This window comes from Pseudophryne corroboree, chromosome 3, assembly GCF_028390025.1.
Source record: "Pseudophryne corroboree isolate aPseCor3 chromosome 3, aPseCor3.hap2, whole genome shotgun sequence".
Classification (NCBI taxonomy): Eukaryota; Metazoa; Chordata; class Amphibia; order Anura; family Myobatrachidae; genus Pseudophryne; species Pseudophryne corroboree.
The window spans coordinates 43,448,524-43,473,490 of NC_086446.1; the positions used below are offsets into that span (position 1 = coordinate 43,448,524).

Here is a 24,967-nt window from a genome sequence, read left to right on the forward strand (position 1 = left end):
GACTGTCCTGTGTGTGATGTGTCCTCCTGCACTCAGTATAAGAGGAGGTGCACAGTGACTGTCCTGTGTGTGATGTGTCCTCCTGCACTCAGTATAAGAGGAAGTGCACAGTGACTGCCCTGTGTGTGATGTGTCCTCCTGCAGTCAGTATAAGAGGAAGTGCACAGTGACTGTCCTGTGTGTGATGTCTCCTCCTGCAGTCAGTATAAGAGGAAGTGCACAGTGACTGTCCTGTGTGTGATGTTTCCTCCTGCACTCAGTATAAGAGGTGGTACACAGTGACTGTCCTGTGTGTGATGTTTCCTCCTGCACTCAGTATAAGAGGAAGCGCACAGTGACTGTCCTGTGTGTGATGTGTCCTCCTGCAGTCAGTATAAGAGGAAGTGCACAGTGACTGTCCTGTGTGTGATGTGTCCTCCTGCAGTCAGTATAAGAGGAGGTGCACAGTGACTGTCCTGTGTGTGATGTGTCCTCCTACAGTCAGTATAAGAGGTGGTACACAGTGACTGTCCTGTGTGTGATGTGTCCTCCTGCACTCAGTATAAGAGGAGGTGCACAGTGACTGTCCTGTGTGTGATGTTTCCTCCTGCACTCAGTATAAGAGGAAGCGCACAGTGACTGTCCTGTGTGTGATGTCTCCTCCTGCAGTCAGTATAAGAGGAAGTGCACAGTGACTGTCCTGTGTGTGTTGTCTCCTCCTGCAGTCAGTATAAGAGGAGGTGCACAGTGATTGTCCTGTGTGTGATGTGTCCTCCTGCAGTCAGTATAAGAGGAAGTGCACAGTGACTGTCCTGTGTGTGATGTGTCCTCCTGCAGTCAGTATAAGAGGAAGTGCACAGTGACTGTCCTGTGTGTGATGTTTCCTCCTGCACTCAGTATAAGAGGTGGTACACAGTGACTGTCCTGTGTGTGATGTGTCCTCCTGCACTCAGTATAAGAGGAGGTGCACAGTGACTGTCCTGTGTGTGATGTGTCCTCCTGCACTCAGTATAAGAGGAAGTGCACAGTGACTGCCCTGTGTGTGATGTGTCCTCCTGCAGTCAGTATAAGAGGAAGTGCACAGTGACTGTCCTGTGTGTGATGTCTCCTCCTGCAGTCAGTATAAGAGGAAGTGCACAGTGACTGTCCTGTGTGTGATGTGTCCTCCTGCAGTCAGTATAAGAGGAAGTGCACAGTGACAGTCCTGTGTGTGATGTGTCCTCCTGCAGTCCGTATAAGATGAAGTGCACAGTGACTGTCCTGTGTGTGATGTGTCCTCCTGCACTCAGTGTAAGAGGAAGCGCACAGTGACTGTCCTGTGTGTGATGTGTCCTCCTGCAGTCAGTATAAGAGGAAGTGCACAGTGACTGTCCTGTATGTGATGTGTCCTCCTGCAGTCAGTATAAGAGGAAGTGCACAGTGACTGTCCTGTGTGTGATGTGTCCACCTGCAGTCAGTATAAGAGGAAGCGCACAGTGACTGTCCTGTGTGTGATGTGTCCTCCTGCAGTCAGTATAAGAGGTGGTACACAGTGACTGTCCTGTGTATGATGTCTCCTCCTGCAGTCAGTATAAGAGGTGGTACACAGTGACTGTCCTGTGTATGATGTCTCCTCCTGCAGTCAGTATAAGAGGAGGTGCACAGTGACTGTCCTGTGTGTGATGTTTCCTCCTGCAGTCAGTATAAGAGGAAGTGCACAGTGACTGTCCTGTGTGTGATGTGTCCTCCTGCACTCAGTATAAGAGGAGGTGCACAGTGACTGTCCTGTGTGTGATGTTTCCTCCTGCAGTCAGTATAAGAGGAAGTGCACAGTGACTGTCCTGTGTGTGATGTTTCCTCCTGCAGTCAGTATAAGAGGAAGTGCACAGTGACTGTCCTGTGTGTGATGTGTCCTCCTGTAGTCAGTATAAGAGGAAGTGCACAGTGACTGTCCTGTGTGTGATGTGTCCTCCTGCAGTCAGTATAAAAGGAAGCGCACAGTGACTGTCCCGTGTGATGTGTCCTCCTGCAGTCAGTATAAGAGGAAGCGCACAGTGACTGTCCTGTGTGTGATGTGTCCTCCTGCAGTCAGTATAAGAGGAAGTGCACAGTGACTGTCCTGTGTGTGATGTGTCCTCCTGCAGTCAGTATAAGAGGAAGTGCACAGTGACTGTCCTGTGTGTGATGTGTCCTCCTGCAGTCAGTATAAGAGGTGGTACACAGTGACTGTCCTGTGTGTGATGTGTCCTCCTGCACTCAGTATAAGAGGTGGTACACAGTGACTGTCCTGTGTGTGATGTGTCCTCCTGCAGTCAGTATAAGAGGAAGCGCACAGTGACTGTCCTGTGTGTGATGTGTCCTCCTGCAGTCAGTATAAGAGGAAGTACACAGTGACTGTCCTGTGTGTGATGTGTCCTCCTGCAGTCAGTATAAGAGGAAGTGCACAGTGACTGTCCTGTGTGTGATGTGTCCTCCTGCAGTCAGTATAAGAGGAAGCGCACAGTGACTGTCCTGTGTGTGATGTTTCCTCCTGCAGTCAGTATAAGAGGTGGTACACAGTGACTGTCCTGTGTGTGATGTGTCCTCCTGCAGTCAGTATAAGAGGTGGTACACAGTGACTGTCCTGTGTGTGATGTGTCCTCCTGCAGTCAGTATAAGAGCTGGTACACAGTGACTGTCCTGTGTATGATGTCTCCTCCTGCAGTCAGTATAAGAGGTGGTACACAGTGACTGTCCTGTGTGTGATGTTTCCTCCTGCAGTCAGTATAAGAGGAAGTGCACAGTGACTGTCCTGTGTGTGATGTGTCCTCCTGCAGTCAGTATAAAAGGAAGCGCACAGTGACTGTCCCGTGTGATGTGTCCTCCTGCACTCAGTATAAGAGGAAGCGCACAGTGACTGTCCTGTGTGTGATGTGTCCTCCTGCACTCAGTATAAGAGGAAGCGCACAGTGACTGTCCTGTGTGTGATGTGTCCTCCTGCAGTCAGTATGAGGAGGTGCACAGTGACTGTCCTGTGTGTGATGTGTCCTCCTGCAGTCAGTATAAGAGGAAGCGCACAGTGACTGTCCTGTGTGTGATGTGTCCTCCTGCAGTCAGTATAAGAGGAAGTGCACAGTGACTGTCCTGTGTGTGATGTGTCCTCCTGCACTCAGTATAAGAGGAAGTGCACAGTGACTGTCCTGTGTGTGATGTGTCCTCCTGCACTCAGTATAAGAGGTGGTACACAGTGACTGTCCTGTGTGTGATGTGTCCTCCTGCAGTCAGTATAAGAGGAGGTGCACAGTGACTGTCCTGTGTGTGATGTGTCCTCCTGCACTCAGTATAAGAGGAAGTGCACAGTGACTGTCCTGTGTGTGATGTGTCCTCCTGCAGTCAGTATAAGAGGTGGTACACAGTGACTGTCCTGTGTGTGATGTGTCCTCCTGCAGTCAGTATAAGAGGTGGTACACAGTGACTGTCCTGTGTATGATGTCTCCTCCTGCAGTCAGTATAAGAGGTGGTACACAGTGACTGTCCTGTGTGTGATGTTTCCTCCTGCAGTCAGTATAAGAGGAAGTGCACAGTGACTGTCCTGTGTGTGATGTGTCCTCCTGCAGTCAGTATGAGGAGGTGCACAGTGACTGTCCTGTGTGTGATGTGTCCTCCTGCAGTCAGTATAAGAGGAAGCGCACAGTGACTGTCCTGTGTGTGATGTGTCCTCCTGCAGTCAGTATAAGAGGAGGTGCACAGTGACTGTCCTGTGTGTGATGTGTCCTCCTGCAGTCAGTATAAGAGGAAGCGCACAGTGACTGTCCTGTGTGTGATGTGTCCTCCTGCAGTCAGTATAAGAGGAAGCGCACAGTGACTGTCCTGTGTGTGATGTGTCCTCCTGCAGTCAGTATGAGGAGGTGCACAGTGACTGTCCTGTGTGTGATGTGTCCTCCTGCAGTCAGTATAAGAGGAAGCGCACAGTGACTGTCCTGTGTGTGATGTGTCCTCCTGCAGTCAGTATAAGAGGTGGTACACAGTGACTGTCCTGTGTGTGATGTGTCCTCCTGCAGTCAGTATAAGAGGAAGTGCACAGTGACTGTCCTGTGTGTGATGTGTCCTCCTGCAGTCAGTATAAGAGGAAGTACACAGTGACTGTCCTGTGTGTGATGTGTCCTCCTGCACTCAGTATAAGAGGAAGTGCACAGTGACTGTCCTGTGTGTGATGTGTCCTCCTGCAGTCAGTATAAGAGGAAGTGCACAGTGACTGTCCTGTGTGTATGATGTCTCCTCCTGCAGTCAGTATAAGAGGTGGTACACAGTGACTGTCCTGTGTGTGATGTGTCCTCCTGCAGTCAGTATAAGAGGAAGTGCACAGTGACTGTCCTGTGTGTGATGTGTCCTCCTGCAGTCAGTATAAAAGGAAGCGCACAGTGACTGTCCTGTGTGTGATGTGTCCTCCTGCAGTCAGTATAAGAGGAAGTGCACAGTGACTGTCCTGTGTGTGATGTGTCCTCCTGCAGTCAGTATAAAAGGAAGCGCACAGTGACTGTCCTGTGTGTGATGTGTCCTCCTGCAGTCAGTATAAGAGGAAGCGCACAGTGACTGTCCTGTGTGTGATGTGTCCTCCTGCACTCAGTATAAGAGGTGGTACACAGTGACTGTCCTGTGTGTGATGTGTCCTCCTGCAGTCAGTATAAGAGGAAGCGCACAGTGACTGTCCCGTGTGATGTGTCCTCCTGCACTCAGTATAAGAGGAAGCGCACAGTGACTGTCCTGTGTGTGATGTGTCCTCCTGCAGTCAGTATAAGAGGAAGTGCACAGTGACTGTCCTGTGTGTGATGTGTCCTCCTGCAGTCAGTATAAGAGGTGGTACACAGTGACTGTCCTGTGTGTGATGTGTCCTCCTGCAGTCAGTATAAGAGGAGGTGCACAGTGACTGTCCTGTGTGTGATGTGTCCTCCTGCAGTCAGTATAAGAGGAAGTGCACAGTGACTGTCCTGTGTATGATGTCTCCTCCTGCAGTCAGTATAAGAGGTGGTACACAGTGACTGTCCTGTGTGTGATGTGTCCTCCTGCAGTCAGTATAAGAGGAGGTGCACAGTGACTGTCCTGTGTGTGATGTGTCCTCCTGCAGTCAGTATAAGAGGAAGTGCACAGTGACTGTCCTGTGTGTGATGTGTCCTCCTGCAGTCAGTATAAAAGGAAGCGCACAGTGACTGTCCTGTGTGTGATGTGTCCTCCTGCAGTTAGTATAAGAGGAAGTGCACAGTGACTGTCCTGTGTGTGATGTGTCCTCCTGCAGTCAGTATAAAAGGAAGCGCACAGTGACTGTCCTGTGTGTGATGTGTCCTCCTGCAGTCAGTATAAGAGGAAGCGCACAGTGACTGTCCTGTGTGTGATGTGTCCTCCTGCACTCAGTATAAGAGGTGGTACACAGTGACTGTCCTGTGTGTGATGTGTCCTCCTGCAGTCAGTATAAGAGGAAGCGCACAGTGACTGTCCTGTGTGTGATGTGTCCTCCTGCAGTCAGTATAAGAGGAAGCGCACAGTGACTGTCCTGTGTGTGATGTGTCCTCCTGCAGTCAGTATGAGGAGGTGCACAGTGACTGTCCTGTGTGTGATGTGTCCTCCTGCAGTCAGTATAAGAGGAAGCGCACAGTGACTGTCCTGTGTGTGATGTGTCCTCCTGCAGTCAGTATAAGAGGAAGTGCACAGTGACTGTCCTGTGTGTGATGTGTCCTCCTGCACTCAGTATAAGAGGAAGCGCAGAGTGACTGTCCTGTGTGTGATGTGTCCTCCTGCAGTCAGTATAAGAGGTGGTACACAGTGACTGTCCTGTGTGTGATGTGTCCTCCTGCAGTCAGTATAAGAGGAGGTGCACAGTGACTGTCCTGTGTGTGATGTGTCCTCCTGCAGTCAGTATAAGAGGAAGTGCACAGTGACTGTCCTGTGTGTGATGTGTCCTCCTGCAGTCAGTATAAAAGGAAGCACACAGTGACTGTCCCGTGTGATGTGTCCTCCTGCACTCAGTATAAGAGGAAGCGCACAGTGACTGTCCTGTGTGTGATGTGTCCTCCTGCACTCAGTATAAGAGGAGGTGCACAGTGACTGTCCTGTGTGTGATGTGTCCTCCTGCAGTCAGTATAAGAGGAAGCGCACAGTGACTGTCCTGTGTGTGATGTGTCCTCCTGCAGTCAGTATAAGAGGTGGTACACAGTGACTGTCCTGTGTATGATGTCTCCTCCTGCAGTCAGTATAAGAGGAAGTGCACAGTGACTGTCCTGTGTGTGATGTGTCCTCCTGCAGTCAGTATAAGAGGAAGTGCACAGTGATTGTCCTGTGTGTGATGTCTCCTCCTGCAGTCAGTATAAGAGGAGGTGCACAGTGACTGTCCTGTGTGTGTTGTCTCCTCCTGCAGTCAGTATAAGAGGTGGTACACAGTGACTGTCCTGTGTGTTATGTTTCCTCCTGCAGTCAGTATAAGAGGAAGTGCACAGTGACTGTCCTGTGTGTGATGTTTCCTCCTGCAGTCAGTATAAGAGGAAGTGCACAGTGACTGTCCTGTGTGTGATGTTCCCTCCTGCAGTCAGTATAAGAGGTGGTACACAGTGACTGTCCTGTGTGTGATGTGTCCTCCTGCAGTCAGTATAAGAGGAGGTGCACAGTGACTGTCCTGTGTGTGATGTGTCCTCCTGCAGTCAGTATAAGAGGAAGCGCACAGTGACTGTCCTGTGTGTGATGTGTCCTCCTGCACTCAGTATAAGAGGAAGTGCACAGTGACTGTCCTGTGTGTGATGTGTCCTCCTGCAGTCAGTATAAGAGGAAGCGCACAGTGACTGTCCTGTGTGTGATGTGTCCTCCTGCAGTCAGTATAAGAGGAAGTGCACAGTGACTGTCCTGTGTGTGATGTGTCCTCCTGCAGTCAGTATAAGAGGTGGTACACAGTGACTGTCCTGTGTATGATGTCTCCTCCTGCAGTCAGTATAAGAGGTGGTACACAGTGACTGTCCTGTGTGTGATGTGTCTTCCTGCACTCAGTATAAGAGGAAGTGCACAGTGACTGTCCTGTGTGTGATGTTTCCTCCTGCACTCAGTATAAGAGGAAGCGCACAGTGACTGTCCTGTGTGTGATGTGTCCTCCTGCAGTCAGTATAAGAGGAGGTGCACAGTGACTGTCCTGTGTGTGATGTGTCCTCCTGCAGTCAGTATAAGAGGAAGTGCACAGTGACTGTCCTGTGTGTGATGTGTCCTCCTGCAGTCAGTATAAGAGGAGGTGCACAGTGACTGTCCTGTGTGTGATGTGTCCTCCTGCAGTCAGTATAAGAGGAGGTGCACAGTGACTGTCCTGTGTGTGATGTGTCCTCCTGCACTCAGTATAAGAGGAAGTGCACAGTGACTGTCCTGTGTATGATGTGTCCTCCTGCAGTCAGTATAAGAGAAAGTGCACAGTGACTGTCCTGTGTGTGATGTGTCCTCCTGCAGTCAGTATAAGAGGAAGTGCACAGTGACTGTCCTGTGTGTGATGTGTCCTCCTGCAGTCAGTATAAGAGGAGGTGCACAGTGACTGTCCTGTGTGTGATGTTTCCTTCTGCACTCAGTATAAGAGGTGGTACACAGTGACTGTCCTGTGTATGATGTGTCCTCCTGCAGTCAGTATAAGAGGAAGTGCACAGTGACTGTCCTGTGTGTGATGTGTCCTCCTGCAGTCAGTATAAGAGGTGGTACACAGTGACTGTCCTGTGTATGATGTGTCCTCCTGCAGTCAGTATAAGAGGAAGTGCACAGTGACTGTCCTGTGTGTGATGTTTCCTTCTGCAGTCAGTATAAGAGGAAGTGCACAGTGACTGTCCTGTGTGTGATGTGTCCTCCTGCAGTCAGTATAAGAGGTGGTACACAGTGACTGTCCTGTGTATGATGTGTCCTCCTGCAGTCAGTATAAGAGGAAGTGCACAGTGACTGTCCTGTGTGTGATGTGTCCTCCTGCAGTCAGTATAAGAGGTGGTACACAGTGACTGTCCTGTGTATGATGTCTCCTCCTGCAGTCAGTATAAGAGGAAGCGCACAGTGACTGTCCTGTGTGTGATGTTTCCTTCTGCACTCAGTATAAGAGGAAGCGCACAGTGACTGTCCTGTGTGTGATGTTTCCTTCTGCACTCAGTATAAGAGGAGGTGCACAGTGACTGTCCTGTGTGTGATGTGTCCTCCTGCAGTCAGTATAAGAGGAAGCGCACAGTGACTGTCCTGTGTGTGATGTGTCCTCCTGCAGTCAGTATAAGAGGAAGCGCACAGTGACTGTCCTGTGTGTGATGTGTCCTCCTGCAGTCAGTATAAGAGGAAGAGCACAGTGACTGTCCTGTGTGTGATGTGTCCTCCTGCAGTCAGTATAAGAGGAAGTGCACAGTGACTGTCCTGTGTGTGATGTGTCCTCCTGCAGTCAGTATAAGAGGAGGTGCACAGTGACTGTCCTGTGTGTGATGTGTCCTCCTGCAGTCAGTATAAGAGAAAGTGCACAGTGACTGTCCTGTGTGTGATGTGTCCTCCTGCAGTCAGTATAAGAGGAAGTGCACAGTGACTGTCCTGTGTGTGATGTTTCCTTCTGCACTCAGTATAAGAGGAGGTGCACAGTGACTGTCCTGTGTGTGATGTGTCCTCCTGCAGTCAGTATAAGAGGAAGCGCACAGTGACTGTCCTGTGTGTGATGTGTCCTCCTGCAGTCAGTATAAGAGGAGGTGCACAGTGACTGTCCTGTGTGTGATGTGTCCTCCTGCAGTCAGTATAAGAGGAAGTGCACAGTGACTGTCCTGTGTGTGATGTGTCCTCCTGCAGTCAGTATAAGAGGAAGCGCACAGTGACTGTCCTGTGTGTGATGTGTCCTCCTGCAGTCAGTATAAGAGGAAGCGCACAGTGACTGTCCTGTGTGTGATGTGTCCTCCTGCAGTCAGTATAAGAGGTGGTACACAGTGACTGTCCTGTGTGTGATGTGTCCTCCTGCAGTCAGTATAAGAGGAAGTGCACAGTGACTGTCCTGTGTGTGATGTGTCCTCCTGCAGTCAGTATAAGAGGAAGTACACAGTGACTGTCCTGTGTGTGATGTGTCCTCCTGCACTCAGTATAAGAGGAAGTGCACAGTGACTGTCCTGTGTGTGATGTGTCCTCCTGCAGTCAGTATAAGAGGAAGTGCACAGTGACTGTCCTGTGTGTATGATGTCTCCTCCTGCAGTCAGTATAAGAGGTGGTACACAGTGACTGTCCTGTGTGTGATGTGTCCTCCTGCAGTCAGTATAAGAGGAAGTGCACAGTGACTGTCCTGTGTGTGATGTGTCCTCCTGCAGTCAGTATAAAAGGAAGCGCACAGTGACTGTCCTGTGTGTGATGTGTCCTCCTGCAGTCAGTATAAGAGGAAGTGCACAGTGACTGTCCTGTGTGTGATGTGTCCTCCTGCAGTCAGTATAAAAGGAAGCGCACAGTGACTGTCCTGTGTGTGATGTGTCCTCCTGCAGTCAGTATAAGAGGAAGCGCACAGTGACTGTCCTGTGTGTGATGTGTCCTCCTGCACTCAGTATAAGAGGTGGTACACAGTGACTGTCCTGTGTGTGATGTGTCCTCCTGCAGTCAGTATAAGAGGAAGCGCACAGTGACTGTCCCGTGTGATGTGTCCTCCTGCACTCAGTATAAGAGGAAGCGCACAGTGACTGTCCTGTGTGTGATGTGTCCTCCTGCAGTCAGTATAAGAGGAAGTGCACAGTGACTGTCCTGTGTGTGATGTGTCCTCCTGCAGTCAGTATAAGAGGTGGTACACAGTGACTGTCCTGTGTGTGATGTGTCCTCCTGCAGTCAGTATAAGAGGAGGTGCACAGTGACTGTCCTGTGTGTGATGTGTCCTCCTGCAGTCAGTATAAGAGGAAGTGCACAGTGACTGTCCTGTGTATGATGTCTCCTCCTGCAGTCAGTATAAGAGGTGGTACACAGTGACTGTCCTGTGTGTGATGTGTCCTCCTGCAGTCAGTATAAGAGGAGGTGCACAGTGACTGTCCTGTGTGTGATGTGTCCTCCTGCAGTCAGTATAAGAGGAAGTGCACAGTGACTGTCCTGTGTGTGATGTGTCCTCCTGCAGTCAGTATAAAAGGAAGCGCACAGTGACTGTCCTGTGTGTGATGTGTCCTCCTGCAGTTAGTATAAGAGGAAGTGCACAGTGACTGTCCTGTGTGTGATGTGTCCTCCTGCAGTCAGTATAAAAGGAAGCGCACAGTGACTGTCCTGTGTGTGATGTGTCCTCCTGCAGTCAGTATAAGAGGAAGCGCACAGTGACTGTCCTGTGTGTGATGTGTCCTCCTGCACTCAGTATAAGAGGTGGTACACAGTGACTGTCCTGTGTGTGATGTGTCCTCCTGCAGTCAGTATAAGAGGAAGCGCACAGTGACTGTCCTGTGTGTGATGTGTCCTCCTGCAGTCAGTATAAGAGGAAGCGCACAGTGACTGTCCTGTGTGTGATGTGTCCTCCTGCAGTCAGTATGAGGAGGTGCACAGTGACTGTCCTGTGTGTGATGTGTCCTCCTGCAGTCAGTATAAGAGGAAGCGCACAGTGACTGTCCTGTGTGTGATGTGTCCTCCTGCAGTCAGTATAAGAGGAAGTGCACAGTGACTGTCCTGTGTGTGATGTGTCCTCCTGCACTCAGTATAAGAGGAAGCGCAGAGTGACTGTCCTGTGTGTGATGTGTCCTCCTGCAGTCAGTATAAGAGGTGGTACACAGTGACTGTCCTGTGTGTGATGTGTCCTCCTGCAGTCAGTATAAGAGGAGGTGCACAGTGACTGTCCTGTGTGTGATGTGTCCTCCTGCAGTCAGTATAAGAGGAAGTGCACAGTGACTGTCCTGTGTGTGATGTGTCCTCCTGCAGTCAGTATAAAAGGAAGCACACAGTGACTGTCCCGTGTGATGTGTCCTCCTGCACTCAGTATAAGAGGAAGCGCACAGTGACTGTCCTGTGTGTGATGTGTCCTCCTGCACTCAGTATAAGAGGAGGTGCACAGTGACTGTCCTGTGTGTGATGTGTCCTCCTGCAGTCAGTATAAGAGGAAGCGCACAGTGACTGTCCTGTGTGTGATGTGTCCTCCTGCAGTCAGTATAAGAGGTGGTACACAGTGACTGTCCTGTGTATGATGTCTCCTCCTGCAGTCAGTATAAGAGGAAGTGCACAGTGACTGTCCTGTGTGTGATGTGTCCTCCTGCAGTCAGTATAAGAGGAAGTGCACAGTGATTGTCCTGTGTGTGATGTCTCCTCCTGCAGTCAGTATAAGAGGAGGTGCACAGTGACTGTCCTGTGTGTGTTGTCTCCTCCTGCAGTCAGTATAAGAGGTGGTACACAGTGACTGTCCTGTGTGTTATGTTTCCTCCTGCAGTCAGTATAAGAGGAAGTGCACAGTGACTGTCCTGTGTGTGATGTTTCCTCCTGCAGTCAGTATAAGAGGAAGTGCACAGTGACTGTCCTGTGTGTGATGTTCCCTCCTGCAGTCAGTATAAGAGGTGGTACACAGTGACTGTCCTGTGTGTGATGTGTCCTCCTGCAGTCAGTATAAGAGGAGGTGCACAGTGACTGTCCTGTGTGTGATGTGTCCTCCTGCAGTCAGTATAAGAGGAAGCGCACAGTGACTGTCCTGTGTGTGATGTGTCCTCCTGCACTCAGTATAAGAGGAAGTGCACAGTGACTGTCCTGTGTGTGATGTGTCCTCCTGCAGTCAGTATAAGAGGAAGCGCACAGTGACTGTCCTGTGTGTGATGTGTCCTCCTGCAGTCAGTATAAGAGGTGGTACACAGTGACTGTCCTGTGTATGATGTCTCCTCCTGCAGTCAGTATAAGAGGTGGTACACAGTGACTGTCCTGTGTGTGATGTGTCTTCCTGCACTCAGTATAAGAGGAAGTGCACAGTGACTGTCCTGTGTGTGATGTTTCCTCCTGCACTCAGTATAAGAGGAAGCGCACAGTGACTGTCCTGTGTGTGATGTGTCCTCCTGCAGTCAGTATAAGAGGAGGTGCACAGTGACTGTCCTGTGTGTGATGTGTCCTCCTGCAGTCAGTATAAGAGGAAGTGCACAGTGACTGTCCTGTGTGTGATGTGTCCTCCTGCAGTCAGTATAAGAGGAGGTGCACAGTGACTGTCCTGTGTGTGATGTGTCCTCCTGCAGTCAGTATAAGAGGAGGTGCACAGTGACTGTCCTGTGTGTGATGTGTCCTCCTGCACTCAGTATAAGAGGAAGTGCACAGTGACTGTCCTGTGTATGATGTGTCCTCCTGCAGTCAGTATAAGAGAAAGTGCACAGTGACTGTCCTGTGTGTGATGTGTCCTCCTGCAGTCAGTATAAGAGGAAGTGCACAGTGACTGTCCTGTGTGTGATGTGTCCTCCTGCAGTCAGTATAAGAGGAGGTGCACAGTGACTGTCCTGTGTGTGATGTTTCCTTCTGCACTCAGTATAAGAGGTGGTACACAGTGACTGTCCTGTGTATGATGTGTCCTCCTGCAGTCAGTATAAGAGGAAGTGCACAGTGACTGTCCTGTGTGTGATGTGTCCTCCTGCAGTCAGTATAAGAGGTGGTACACAGTGACTGTCCTGTGTATGATGTGTCCTCCTGCAGTCAGTATAAGAGGAAGTGCACAGTGACTGTCCTGTGTGTGATGTTTCCTTCTGCAGTCAGTATAAGAGGAAGTGCACAGTGACTGTCCTGTGTGTGATGTGTCCTCCTGCAGTCAGTATAAGAGGTGGTACACAGTGACTGTCCTGTGTATGATGTGTCCTCCTGCAGTCAGTATAAGAGGAAGTGCACAGTGACTGTCCTGTGTGTGATGTGTCCTCCTGCAGTCAGTATAAGAGGTGGTACACAGTGACTGTCCTGTGTATGATGTCTCCTCCTGCAGTCAGTATAAGAGGAAGCGCACAGTGACTGTCCTGTGTGTGATGTTTCCTTCTGCACTCAGTATAAGAGGAAGCGCACAGTGACTGTCCTGTGTGTGATGTTTCCTTCTGCACTCAGTATAAGAGGAGGTGCACAGTGACTGTCCTGTGTGTGATGTGTCCTCCTGCAGTCAGTATAAGAGGAAGCGCACAGTGACTGTCCTGTGTGTGATGTGTCCTCCTGCAGTCAGTATAAGAGGAAGCGCACAGTGACTGTCCTGTGTGTGATGTGTCCTCCTGCAGTCAGTATAAGAGGAAGAGCACAGTGACTGTCCTGTGTGTGATGTGTCCTCCTGCAGTCAGTATAAGAGGAAGTGCACAGTGACTGTCCTGTGTGTGATGTGTCCTCCTGCAGTCAGTATAAGAGGAGGTGCACAGTGACTGTCCTGTGTGTGATGTGTCCTCCTGCAGTCAGTATAAGAGAAAGTGCACAGTGACTGTCCTGTGTGTGATGTGTCCTCCTGCAGTCAGTATAAGAGGAAGTGCACAGTGACTGTCCTGTGTGTGATGTTTCCTTCTGCACTCAGTATAAGAGGAGGTGCACAGTGACTGTCCTGTGTGTGATGTGTCCTCCTGCAGTCAGTATAAGAGGAAGCGCACAGTGACTGTCCTGTGTGTGATGTGTCCTCCTGCAGTCAGTATAAGAGGAGGTGCACAGTGACTGTCCTGTGTGTGATGTGTCCTCCTGCAGTCAGTATAAGAGGAAGTGCACAGTGACTGTCCTGTGTGTGATGTGTCCTCCTGCAGTCAGTATAAGAGGAAGCGCACAGTGACTGTCCTGTGTGTGATGTGTCCTCCTGCAGTCAGTATAAGAGGAAGCGCACAGTGACTGTCCTGTGTGTGATGTGTCCTCCTGCAGTCAGTATAAGAGGAAGCGCACAGTGACTGTCCTGTGTGTGATGTGTCCTCCTGCACTCAGTATAAGAGGAAGTGCACAGTGACTGTCCTGTGTGTGATGTGTCCTCCTGCACTCAGTATAAGAGGAAGTGCACAGTGACTGTCCTGTGTGTGATGTGTCCTCCTGCAGTCAGTATAAAAGGAAGCGCACAGTGACTGTCCCGTGTGATGTGTCCTCCTGCACTCAGTATAAGAGGAAGCGCACAGTGACTGTCCTGTGTGTGATGTGTCCTCCTGCAGTCAGTATAAGAGGAAGTGCACAGTGACTGTCCTGTGTGTGATGTGTCCTCCTGCAGTCAGTATAAGAGGAAGTGCACAGTGACTGTCCTGTGTGTGATGTGTCCTCCTGCACTCAGTATAAGAGGTGGTACACAGTGACTGTCCTGTGTGTGATGTGTCCTCCTGCAGTCAGTATGAGGAGGTGCACAGTGACTGTCCTGTGTGTGATGTGTCCTCCTGCAGTCAGTATAAGAGGAAGCGCACAGTGACTGTCCTGTGTGTGATGTGTCCTCCTGCAGTCAGTATAAGAGGTGGTACACAGTGACTGTCCTGTGTGTGATGTGTCCTCCTGCAGTCAGTATAAGAGGAAGTGCACAGTGACTGTCCTGTGTGTGATGTCTCCTCCTGCAGTCAGTATAAGAGGAAGTGCACAGTGACTGTCCTGTGTGTGATGTCTCCTCCTGCAGTCAGTATAAGAGGAAGTGCACAGTGACTGTCCTGTGTGTGATGTGTCCTCCTGCAGTCAGTATAAGAGGAAGTGCACAGTGATTGTCCTGTGTGTGATGTCTCCTCCTGCAGTCAGTATAAGAGGAGGTGCACAGTGACTGTCCTGTGTGTGTTGTCTCCTCCTGCAGTCAGTATAAGAGGTGGTACACAGTGACTGTCCTGTGTGTTATGTTTCCTCCTGCAGTCAGTATAAGAGGAAGTGCACAGTGACTGTCCTGTGTGTGATGTGTCCTCCTGCAGTCAGTATAAGAGGAAGTACACAGTGACTGTCCTGTGTGTGATGTGTCCTCCTGCAGTCAGTATAAGAGGTGGTACACAGTGACTGTCCTGTGTATGATGTCTCCTCCTGCAGTCAGTATAAGAGGAAGTGCACAGTGACTGTCCTGTGTGTGTTGTCTCCTCCTGCAGTCAGTATAAGAGGTGGTACACAGTGACTGTCCTGTGTATGATGTCTCCTCCTGCAGTCAGTATAAGAGGAAGTGCACAGTGACTGTCCTGTGTGTGATGTGTCCTCCTGCAGTCAGTATAAGAGGTGGTACACAGTGACTGTCCTGTGTGTGATGTCTCCTCCTGCAGTCAGTATAAGAGGTGGTACACAGTGACTGTCCTGTGTGTGTTGTCTCCTCCTGCAGTCAGTATAAGAGGTGGTACACAGTGACTGTCCTGTGTGTGATGTCTCCTCCTGCAGTCAGTATAAGAGGTGGTACACAGTGACTGTCCTGTGTATGATGTCTCCTCCTGCAGTCAGTATAAGAGGAAGCGCACAGTGACTGTCCTGTGTGTGATGTGTCCTCCTGCAGTCAGTATAAGAGGAAGCGCACAGTGACTGTCCTGTGTGTGATGTGTCCTCCTGCAGTCAGTATAAGAGGTGGTACACAGTGACTGTCCTGTGTGTGATGTGTCCTCCTGCAGTCAGTATAAAAGGAAGCGCACAGTGACTGTCCCGTGTGATGTGTCCTCCTGCACTCAGTATAAGAGGAAGCGCACAGTGACTGTCCTGTGTGTGATGTGTCCTCCTGCAGTCAGTATAAGAGGAAGTGCACAGTGACTGTCCTGTGTGTGATGTGTCCTCCTGCAGTCAGTATAAGAGGAGGTGCACAGTGACTGTCCTGTGTGTGATGTCTCCTCCTGCAGTCAGTATAAGAGGAAGTGCACAGTGACTGTCCTGTGTGTGATGTGTCCTCCTGCAGTCAGTATAAGAGGAAGTGCACAGTGACTGTCCTGTGTGTGATGTGTCCTCCTGCAGTCAGTATAAAAGGAAGCGCACAGTGACTGTCCTGTGTGTGATGTGTCCTCCTGCAGTCAGTATGAGGAGGTGCACAGTGACTGTCCTGTGTGTGATGTGTCCTCCTGCAGTCAGTATAAGAGGAAGCGCACAGTGACTGTCCTGTGTGTGATGTGTCCTCCTGCAGTCAGTATAAGAGGAAGTGCACAGTGACTGTCCTGTGTGTGATGTGTCCTCCTGCACTCAGTATAAGAGGAAGCGCACAGTGACTGTCCTGTGTGTGATGTGTCCTCCTGCAGTCAGTATAAGAGGTGGTACACAGTGACTGTCCTGTGTGTGATGTGTCCTCCTGCAGTCAGTATAAGAGGAGGTGCACAGTGACTGTCCTGTGTGTGATGTGTCCTCCTGCAGTCAGTATGAGGAGGTGCACAGTGACTGTCCTGTGTGTGATGTGTCCTCCTGCAGTCAGTATAAGAGGAAGTGCACAGTGACTGTCCTGTGTGTGATGTGTCCTCCTGCAGTCAGTATAAGAGGTGGTACACAGTGACTGTCCTGTGTGTGATGTGTCCTCCTGCAGTCAGTATAAGAGAAAGTGCACAGTGACTGTCCTGTGTGTGATGTGTCCTCCTGCAGTCAGTATAAGAGGAAGTGCACAGTGACTGTCCTGTGTGTGATGTGTCCTCCTGCAGTCAGTATAAGAGGAAGTGCACAGTGACTGTCCTGTATGTGATGTGTCCTCCTGCAGTCAGTATAAGAGAAAGTGCACAGTGACTGTCCTGTGTGTGATGTGTCCTCCTGCACTCAGTATAAGAGGAAGCGCACAGTGACTGTCCTGTGTGTGATGTGTCCTCCTGCAGTCAGTATAAGAGGAAGTGCACAGTGACTGTCCTGTGTGTGATGTGTCCTCCTGCACTCAGTATAAGAGGAAGCGCACAGTGACTGTCCTGTGTGTGATGTGTCCTCCTGCAGTCAGTATAAGAGGAAGCGCACAGTGACTGTCCTGTGTGTGATGTGTCCTCCTGCACTCAGTATAAGAGGTGGTACACAGTGACTGTCCTGTGTATGATGTCTCCTCCTGCAGTCAGTATAAGAGGAAGTGCACAGTGACTGTCCTGTGTGTGATGTGTCCTCCTGCACTCAGTATAAGAGGAAGTGCACAGTGACTGTCCTGTGTATGATGTCTCCTCCTGCAGTCAGTATAAGAGGAAGTGCACAGTGACTGTCCTGTGTGTGATGTGTCCTCCTGCACTCAGTATAAGAGGAAGCGCACAGTGACTGTCCTGTGTGTGATGTGTCCTCCTGCAGTCAGTATAAGAGGAAGTGCACAGTGACTGTCCTGTGTGTGATGTGTCCTCCTGCAGTCAGTATAAGAGGAAGCGCACAGTGACTGTCCTGTGTGTGATGTGTCCTCCTGCAGTCAGTATAAGAGGAAGTGCACAGTGACTGTCCTGTGTGTGATGTGTCCTCCTGCAGTCAGTATAAGAGGAAGTGCACAGTGACTGTCCTGTGTGTGATGTGTCCTCCTGCAGTCAGTATAAGAGGAAGCGCACAGTGACTGTCCTGTGTGTGATGTGTCCTCCTGCACTCAGTATAAGAGGTGGTACACAGTGACTGTCCTGTGTATGATGTCTCCTCCTGCAGTCAGTATAAGAGGAAGTGCACAGTGACTGTCCCGTGTGTGATGTGTCCTCCTGCACTCAGTATAAGAGGAAGTGCACAGTGACTGTCCTGTGTATGATGTCTCCTCCTGCAGTCAGTATAAGAGGAAGTGCACAGTGACTGTCCTGTGTGTGATGTGTCCTCCTGCACTCAGTATAAGAGGAAGCGCACAGTGACTGTCCTGTGTGTGATGTGTCCTCCTGCAGTCAGTATAAGAGGAAGCGCACAGTGACTGTCCTGTGTGTGATGTGTCCTCCTGCAGTCAGTATAAGAGGTGGTACACAGTGACTGTCCTGTGTATGATGTCTCCTCCAGCAGTCAGTATAAGAGGAAGTGCACAGTGACTGTCCCGTGTGTGATGTGTCCTCCTGCACTCAGTATAAGAGGAAGTGCACAGTGACTGTCCTGTGTGTGATGTGTCCTCCTGCACTCAGTATAAGAGGAAGTGCACAGTGACTGTCCTGTGTGTGATGTGTCCTCCTGCACTCAGTATAAGAGGAAGTGCACAGTGACTGTCCTGTGTATGATGTCTCCTCCTGCAGTCAGTATAAGAGGAAGTGCACAGTGACTGTCCTGTGTATGATGTGTCCTCCTGCAGTCAGTATAAGAGGAAGCGCACAGTGACTGTCCTGTGTGTGATGTTTCCTCCTGCAGTCAGTATAAGAGGAAGCGCACAGTGACTGTCCTGTGTGTGATGTGTCCTCCTGCAGTCAGTATAAGAGGAAGCGCACAGTGACTGTCCTGTGTGTGATGTGTCCTCCTGCACTCAGTATAAGAGGAAGTGCACAGTGACTGTCCTGTGTGATGTGTCCTCCTGCAGTCAGTATAAGAGGAAGTGCACAGTGACTGTCCTGTGTGTGATGTGTCCTCCTGCACTCAGTATAAGAGGAAGCGCACAGTGACTGTCCTGTGTGTGATGTCTCCTCCTGCAGTCAGTATAAGAGGAGGTGCACAGTGACTGTCCTGTGTGTGATGTGTCCTCCTGCAGTCAGTATAAGAGGAAGTGCACAGTGACTGTCCTGTGTGTGATGTGTCCTCCTGCAGTCAGTATAAGAGGAAGTGCACAGTGACTGTCCGGTGTGTGATGTTTCTTCCTGCAGTCAGTATAAGAGGAAGTGCACAGTGACTGTCCTGTGTGTGATGTTTCCTCCTGCAGTCAGTATAAGAGGAAGCGCACAGTGACTGTCCTGTGTGTGATGTGTCCTCCTGCAGTCAGTATAAGAGGAAGTGCACAGTGACTGTCCTGTGTGTGATGTTTCCTCCTGCAGTCAGTATAAGAGGAAGTGCACAGTGACTGTCCTGTGTGTGATGTGTCCTCCTGCAGTCAGTATAAGAGGAAGTGCACAGTGACTGTCCTGTGTGTGATGTTTCTTCCTGCAGTCAGTATAAGAGGAAGTGCACAGTGACTGTCCTGTGTGTGATGTTTCCTCCTGCAGTCAGTATAAGAGGAAGCGCACAGTGACTGTCCTAGTGCACAGTGACTGTCCTGTGTGTGATGTTTCCTCCTGCAGTCAGTATAAGAGGAAGCGCACAGTGACTGTCCTAGTGCACAGTGACTGTCCTGTGTGTGATGTGTCCTCCTGCAGTCAGTATAAGAGGTGGTACACAGTGACTGTCCTGTGTATGATGTCTCCTCCTGCAGTCAGTATAAGAGGAGGTGCACAGTGACTGTCCTGTGTGTGATGTGTCCTCCTGCAGTCAGTATAAGAGGAAGCGCACAGTGACTGTCCTAGTGGACAGTGACTGTCCTGTGTGTAATGTGTCCTCCTGCAGTCAGTATAATAGGAAACACAGTGATTGTGTGGCATACTGGAATGTTAGGAGACAAGAGATATTGGAAAGTTCCAAAATCCATTTAATTCTTATCAGTGAGGGGGGGAGTTTTATGGCCCCAAAATCAGTTCTGGCAGACCCTGCCACATCTAGGGGGTTAGGACAGGAAGTGCAGGGGAATTTTAGCAAAAGGAACAAAGCACAGGACAGTTCAGTGTGAGCTGAGGACTGAGATGGAGGGCAGAGGCTAGTGTCCAGGAGAAACGCAGTCTGGGGACTGTGGAACAAGCATCTATAACTCCACAGTCCCTGGCATTATGGAACAGCATGTAGGTGCTGCTAGGAAGAGCAAGAGATATCCAGATGTGCTGTGTGAGAGAAGTTACAGCATGAGCAATCAGTGGAAGAAATAAAGGGGATCCTCACCTTCAGGGGTACCCCAGAAGCAGGATGGGAGGTGTGAGTCTGCGGGAGAGGACGAGCTGGGTGAGTGATAGGAAATCACGTTTGGCGGAAGGCCCCCAGTAACGTGTCCATGAGAGATCTCGTTTAGATAGAGCCCCTAGCGAATGGGGGAGAGCACACTGAAATGAATCTCAGTTTGCGGAAGCCACACTACTGATTCCCAGAGACTGCGCTGGTATGTACTGTACTGTAATGCTGCCACATCACTGTTAATGCTGTTATTGCCAGTGAAGCAAATGAAAGGAGATGTAATCTGATGTAACCCATATGAATATTGTGCTGGAGAGAAGAAAAAGAAGTTAAATGTTACTGTCGTGATAACCCTGTCTGATCTGTGAATAAACTGCTTGCTTATGTGATGAGATGGCCTGGTGTGCAATGCTTTTTAATATGACTGATGGACCGGCCGCTGCCCGGCTATCACAACTGTCCTGTGTGTAACATTTCCTACTGCAGTAAGTATATGAGGAGTGCAGTGACCATGGTATTTCAGATATTGGGTGGCTGCAGGATGTCACCATTGTGAATACAGCCTGTGATTCCATTGGTTGTTTTACGTCTATGTATGGAATGCATGATAAGCCCCATGTGGGAAACAGGCCACATTACCGCAGCACCTTAATAGAACTCACAATATTGTGTCACATCATGTTGGAGAGTCTCTGCAGGTCCCATGAGACTGATCAACTTGAGGACCTCTATGGCCACATACAGAGCTGTCTCCTCTCCGTAGACATCTAAGAGGAGGCTCTTAGTGGTAACGCGATCTGCTCCTTCCAGTTGCCCACGTAATATGGCAGGTCGCTCTTCATAGGAGAAATCACATAATTTGTCCTTAAATCGTGTGAAGTCATATTGCATGAGGTCTTCCAGAGACTCATAGAGAATGTCTCCCGGTGTCCTGCTCCCCTCACACGGAGACCCTGATGAAAACAGAATAATGTTAGGCAGAGAAACACATCCACCAGCATCTGACACACATAACACAGCAATAAATATACTGGCTGACGCATCTATTGCCAGCTCCCTGAGATACAGATCTCCCTGATAATAGAAGTACAAGGTTGAGACCAAGTGGCTCCACAGCTGTAGTGGCTCATGGGCAGGGGTGTAGAGAGCCACGTGGGGCCCCAGTAATGAACACGGGTTTGGCCTAAAAGGGGGGTGCCCCCCCCACAAATAAGAGAATGTTAAAACGTAATAATTGCGAGTCTGCAAAGCTGTCCTGCGCACTCCACAGGGAGCACCATCTAATGAAAGGGGCAGGAGGGGACTCTGGGAGAAAGCCCCCACTTTCTACCTTGCTGCATGAAGCGGGTTCCTCCTCCTCGGCAGGGCCCATTTTCCTATTGATATTTGGGAAGTCTTTGCTTTCAACGTGCAGGAACCATCTTCTCGAAGATATCACTGAGAACATGGTGGCGGACATAAGTATAGCTATACTCGGGAGGGGGAATAATGGACCTGGGCCCCCACTGGACCCCTCCAGCAGCCCGGGTAATTAGTACCTGCTTCCCCCCCTCTTGGTGGCACTGCTCATGGGGCATGCTGGGACTAGTAGTCTTTTGGAAGAATTAAAGGGTATCTGAGTTTCCTCTACAGACACCAGCTGTCAGAAAGCTTTCCACCATCTATTGTGCTATAACTGGTACGTTATATACAGTATCTCTCAGATGTGGGGAAACATCAGCATGAGGCCTTATGTCACTCAGTGGCAGTCAGTCTCCCAGGTATACAATACTTATTACCCCACATATACATATTATACATTTCATTACTATTATAACAATGAAAGCTGTCACTCACTTTTGAAGGAGGAAGCGGCCATCACACAGGAGACAACTGGGCTCTACGTATCCTGGTAGAAAATAAAAAGCAGATTGCAAATCAGATTACTCCTGACAAATCAGGGGTTCTTTCCAAATGACTTTGTAGTCCGTCCTGGCTCGCTGACCTGTCGCAGAGGTAGTCACATGACTGCAAGCCATGATCTCATGGGGGTAAATGTACTAAGCAATGGCTTTTCCACTCCTTGCATGGATCTACACCAGGGAAGGGCTTCATAGCTACATTATCATGCAGCTGTGGGTGGCAAAAGACAAAGGCGACTAATGCATACTTGCCTACCTGACCCTCTCCATGAGGGAGAAAATGCTCTGTTCCTGGACTTTACTGGTAATGTATGATTGCCATCACCTGTGGTGAAACACCTTTCTTATCAATTAGCTAGCTCACCACAGGTGATGGCAATCATACATTACCAGGAAAGTCCGGGAACAGAGCATTTTCTCCCTCATGGAGAGGGTCAGGTAGGCAAGTATGGACTAATGGGCCCTACACACTTTGCGATCCGCCGCCGAGCTGCCCGACGGCGGATACGGCTGACGAGCGACCCGGCAGCGAGGGGGGAAGGGGGGGCAGTGACTGGGGGAGTGAAGTTTCTTCACTCCCCCATCACCCAGCTCTATTGCAGTGCAGGCAAATATGGACGAGATCGTCCATATTGGCCTACATGCACAAGCGATGAGCGAGCGTGGGACCACACATCGTTCATCGCTGGTGCCTCCACGCCGAAAGATATGAACGGTATCTTGTTCATTAATGAACGAGATCGTTCATATCTTTCAGTATTATCGCCCAGTGTGTAGGGCCCATAAAAAGAGTTGGCTTTAAAAGTCACTGCCTTTTTAAATTTTCACGTTAAAGACACAAGCCGCCTCTTAGTAAATACCTAAATGTACCCCCAGCAGTTCTCTTCTCCAGCCTGGGGCAGCTGAAAGCCTGTGATTAATCAACAAGAGCAGCTGTGAAGAGCTCCCTTTTAAAGGCAAGGTGAGAGTGTCATTTTCCTGTCAGTCTTGAGAGGGGAGGAGGAGTCTAAGGTATAAAAGGCTGTCTGGGGAGATTTATGTTGACGACCAAAATTGGGAAAGCTGGGTTCGTGACGTCAGCAGTGACGCAGCGGAGGCGGCATTTGGAGATCACATGACCTGGCAGTCTGAAAGGTGTATTACTGTGTAATGGTTACTAGTCTGTGGTCATCCTGACAAAATAAAGCCTTAGTGGAGAAGTCTACAGTCAGTTTGTGCTTCCACTACACAACTTCGTTAACACTCTACATAATACTCAATTAAGGGCCCCCAGAAATAAAAAAAATTTTTTGTGGAGCCACCATTATTTATAGATTTCAATATTGGGGAGCGGGGCAAAATGATTAAAAAATAATAATAATAATAATAATAATTAAAAGGAAACAAACACTAATAATTTTATCTTCACTGAGGTTATAAAAAAATTAGTAATGATTACCAATATTAAGTCACATTGCCATGACTGATAAGTAGCAATGAAAGCACACTATGCTATATTTACCTCATACTCCTACCTGTGTAGTTGCAGAGATGAGGCGACAAGGGGTCAGCTGTAGAGCATGGGGGTAATTCAGAGTTGATCGTAGCAGCAAGTTTGTTAGCAGTTAGGCAAAACCATGTGCACTGCAGGTGGGGCAGATATAACATGTGCAGAGAGAGTTAGATTTGGGTGGGTTATTTTGTTTCTGTGCAGGGTAAATACTGGCTGCTTTATTTTTACACTGCAATTTAGATTTCAGTTTGAACACACCCCACCCAAATCTAACTCTGTCTGCATATGTTATTTGTGTCCCCCGTGTAGTGCACATGGGTGGTCATTCCGAGTTGTTCGCTCGGTAATTTTCTTCGCATCGCAGCGATTTTCCGCAAATTGCGCATGCGCAATGTTCGCACTGCGACTGCGCCAAGTAAATTTGCTATGCAGTTAGGAATTTTACTCACGGCATTACAAGGTTTTTTCTTCGTTCTGGTGATCGTAATGTGATTGACAGGAAGTGGGTGTTTCTGGGCGGAAACTGGACGTTTTATGGGAGTGTGTGAAAAAACGCTACCGTTTCTGGGAAAAACACGGGAGTGGCTGGAGAAACGGAGGAGTGTCTGGGCGAACGCTGGGTGTGTTTGTGACGTCAAACCAGGAACGACAAGCACTGAACTGATCGCACTGGAAGAGTAAGTCTCGAGCTACTCAGAAACTGCACAGAGAAGTCTTTTCACAATATTGCGAATCTTTCTTTGCTATTTTGATAAGCTAAGATTCACTCCCAGTAGGCTGCGGCTTAGCGTGTGCAATGCTGCTAAAAGCAGCTTGCGAGCGAACAACTCGGAATGAGGGCCCTGGTTTTTCCCAGCTGCTAACAAATTTGCTGCTGCGATCAACTCGGAATGAGGGCCCATGTCAGGAGATATTTCCTCACAGCGTGACAGTACCATTACATATCCTTCCACATGGGGGCGTAGTTTACCACTATAAGAGCATGTGGTATGACCAAGATTAGTGCAATAGGATAATGCCTCTGTAAAAGGGTGATCAGTGTGTATTAAATATGTTTTCATTGCAGTCACTATTTCCATATATGGCTATATAGGGGAAATGCAACGACTGCAAGCCTCACCCTCGTTTTCCATTACCGTGAGGGCATTCCGAGTGCTCCGGGAGCTGCAGGTCATGCTATCTCTGCTCTGCAGCAAGTGAGGCGGCCTGACTCCTCACATGGCAACTAGTCACCAGCAGAGCAGCAGTGAGACTCAGAGCGCCCCCTCCCTGCACTTTCTACCTCCTGCAGGACACTGCGGCCCGCGGGACAGTCCTGGAAAAGCTGGGCTGTCCCACGGAGAGCAGGGTGGTTGGGAGGTAGGATGAAATCTGGCTGCCACAGGCTATCATCCAACTCAGATTTATGGGACTCTTCAGTAAGAGTAATGCAGTACAGTGATACCGACATGAGCTATCCACCTGCCCCTGACACATTATTATGCCCCTGTATGTGAGCACATAGTGTCCCTGTGAGAACAGCAGCAGCGAGTACCCCAGGCATGGCTCCCTCCTCTGTGCTGTCCCTGAGCGGCCTCTGTCACTGGGCTGCCTAGCTCTTCCTCCTCTACCTGCTGTACAAAGCCTCTACGCTGTACCTGAGGTGGCAGGAGCTGCGCCAGGTGTTCTCTGCTTTCCCGGGTCCAGAGTGCCACTGGCTGTACGGCAACGCTCATGAGGTAACTCCGCTCCCATCCCCGGCAACCACACACACAGCTGAGTGATGGTTCAGCTCTCCAATCATGTATGAGTGAAGCAGCCTGCCGCTCAGCCAATGGGGCAGCCTACTTCACTCATACATTATTGGACAGCTGTCCTGTTTGTACGGCAGCCTCTGCAGTGCGGACGGGAGCACAGCACCACAGATCGGATCGGAAGAGAGAACCGATATGTGGTGTGGCAGGGGTCCCTTTTGGAAAGGGGGGCCCGGGGTTACGTATCCCGG

At 49.7% G+C, this 24,967-nt stretch overlaps 1 protein-coding gene across 3 annotated transcripts in view; it reads right to left on the bottom strand.

Annotated features, from left to right (window-relative positions):
* Positions 1-24,707, bottom strand: part of LOC135054664 (NACHT, LRR and PYD domains-containing protein 3-like) — a 131,340-nt gene extending 106,633 nt beyond the window's left edge. For all 3 annotated transcript variants that reach the window (XR_010243550.1, XM_063957905.1, XM_063957904.1), the window contains exons 1-3: positions 24,621-24,707; positions 21,427-21,478; positions 20,253-20,543 (exon numbers count right to left, since the gene is read on the bottom strand). Coding sequence is in view for 2 of the 3 variants with exons in the window: in XM_063957905.1 (XP_063813975.1) it covers positions 20,253-20,543; positions 21,427-21,448 (313 nt within the window). In the remaining variant the exon portion in view is untranslated. The remainder of the gene's footprint in view (positions 1-20,252; positions 20,544-21,426; positions 21,479-24,620) is intronic.
* Positions 24,708-24,967: the final 260 nt, after the last annotated feature.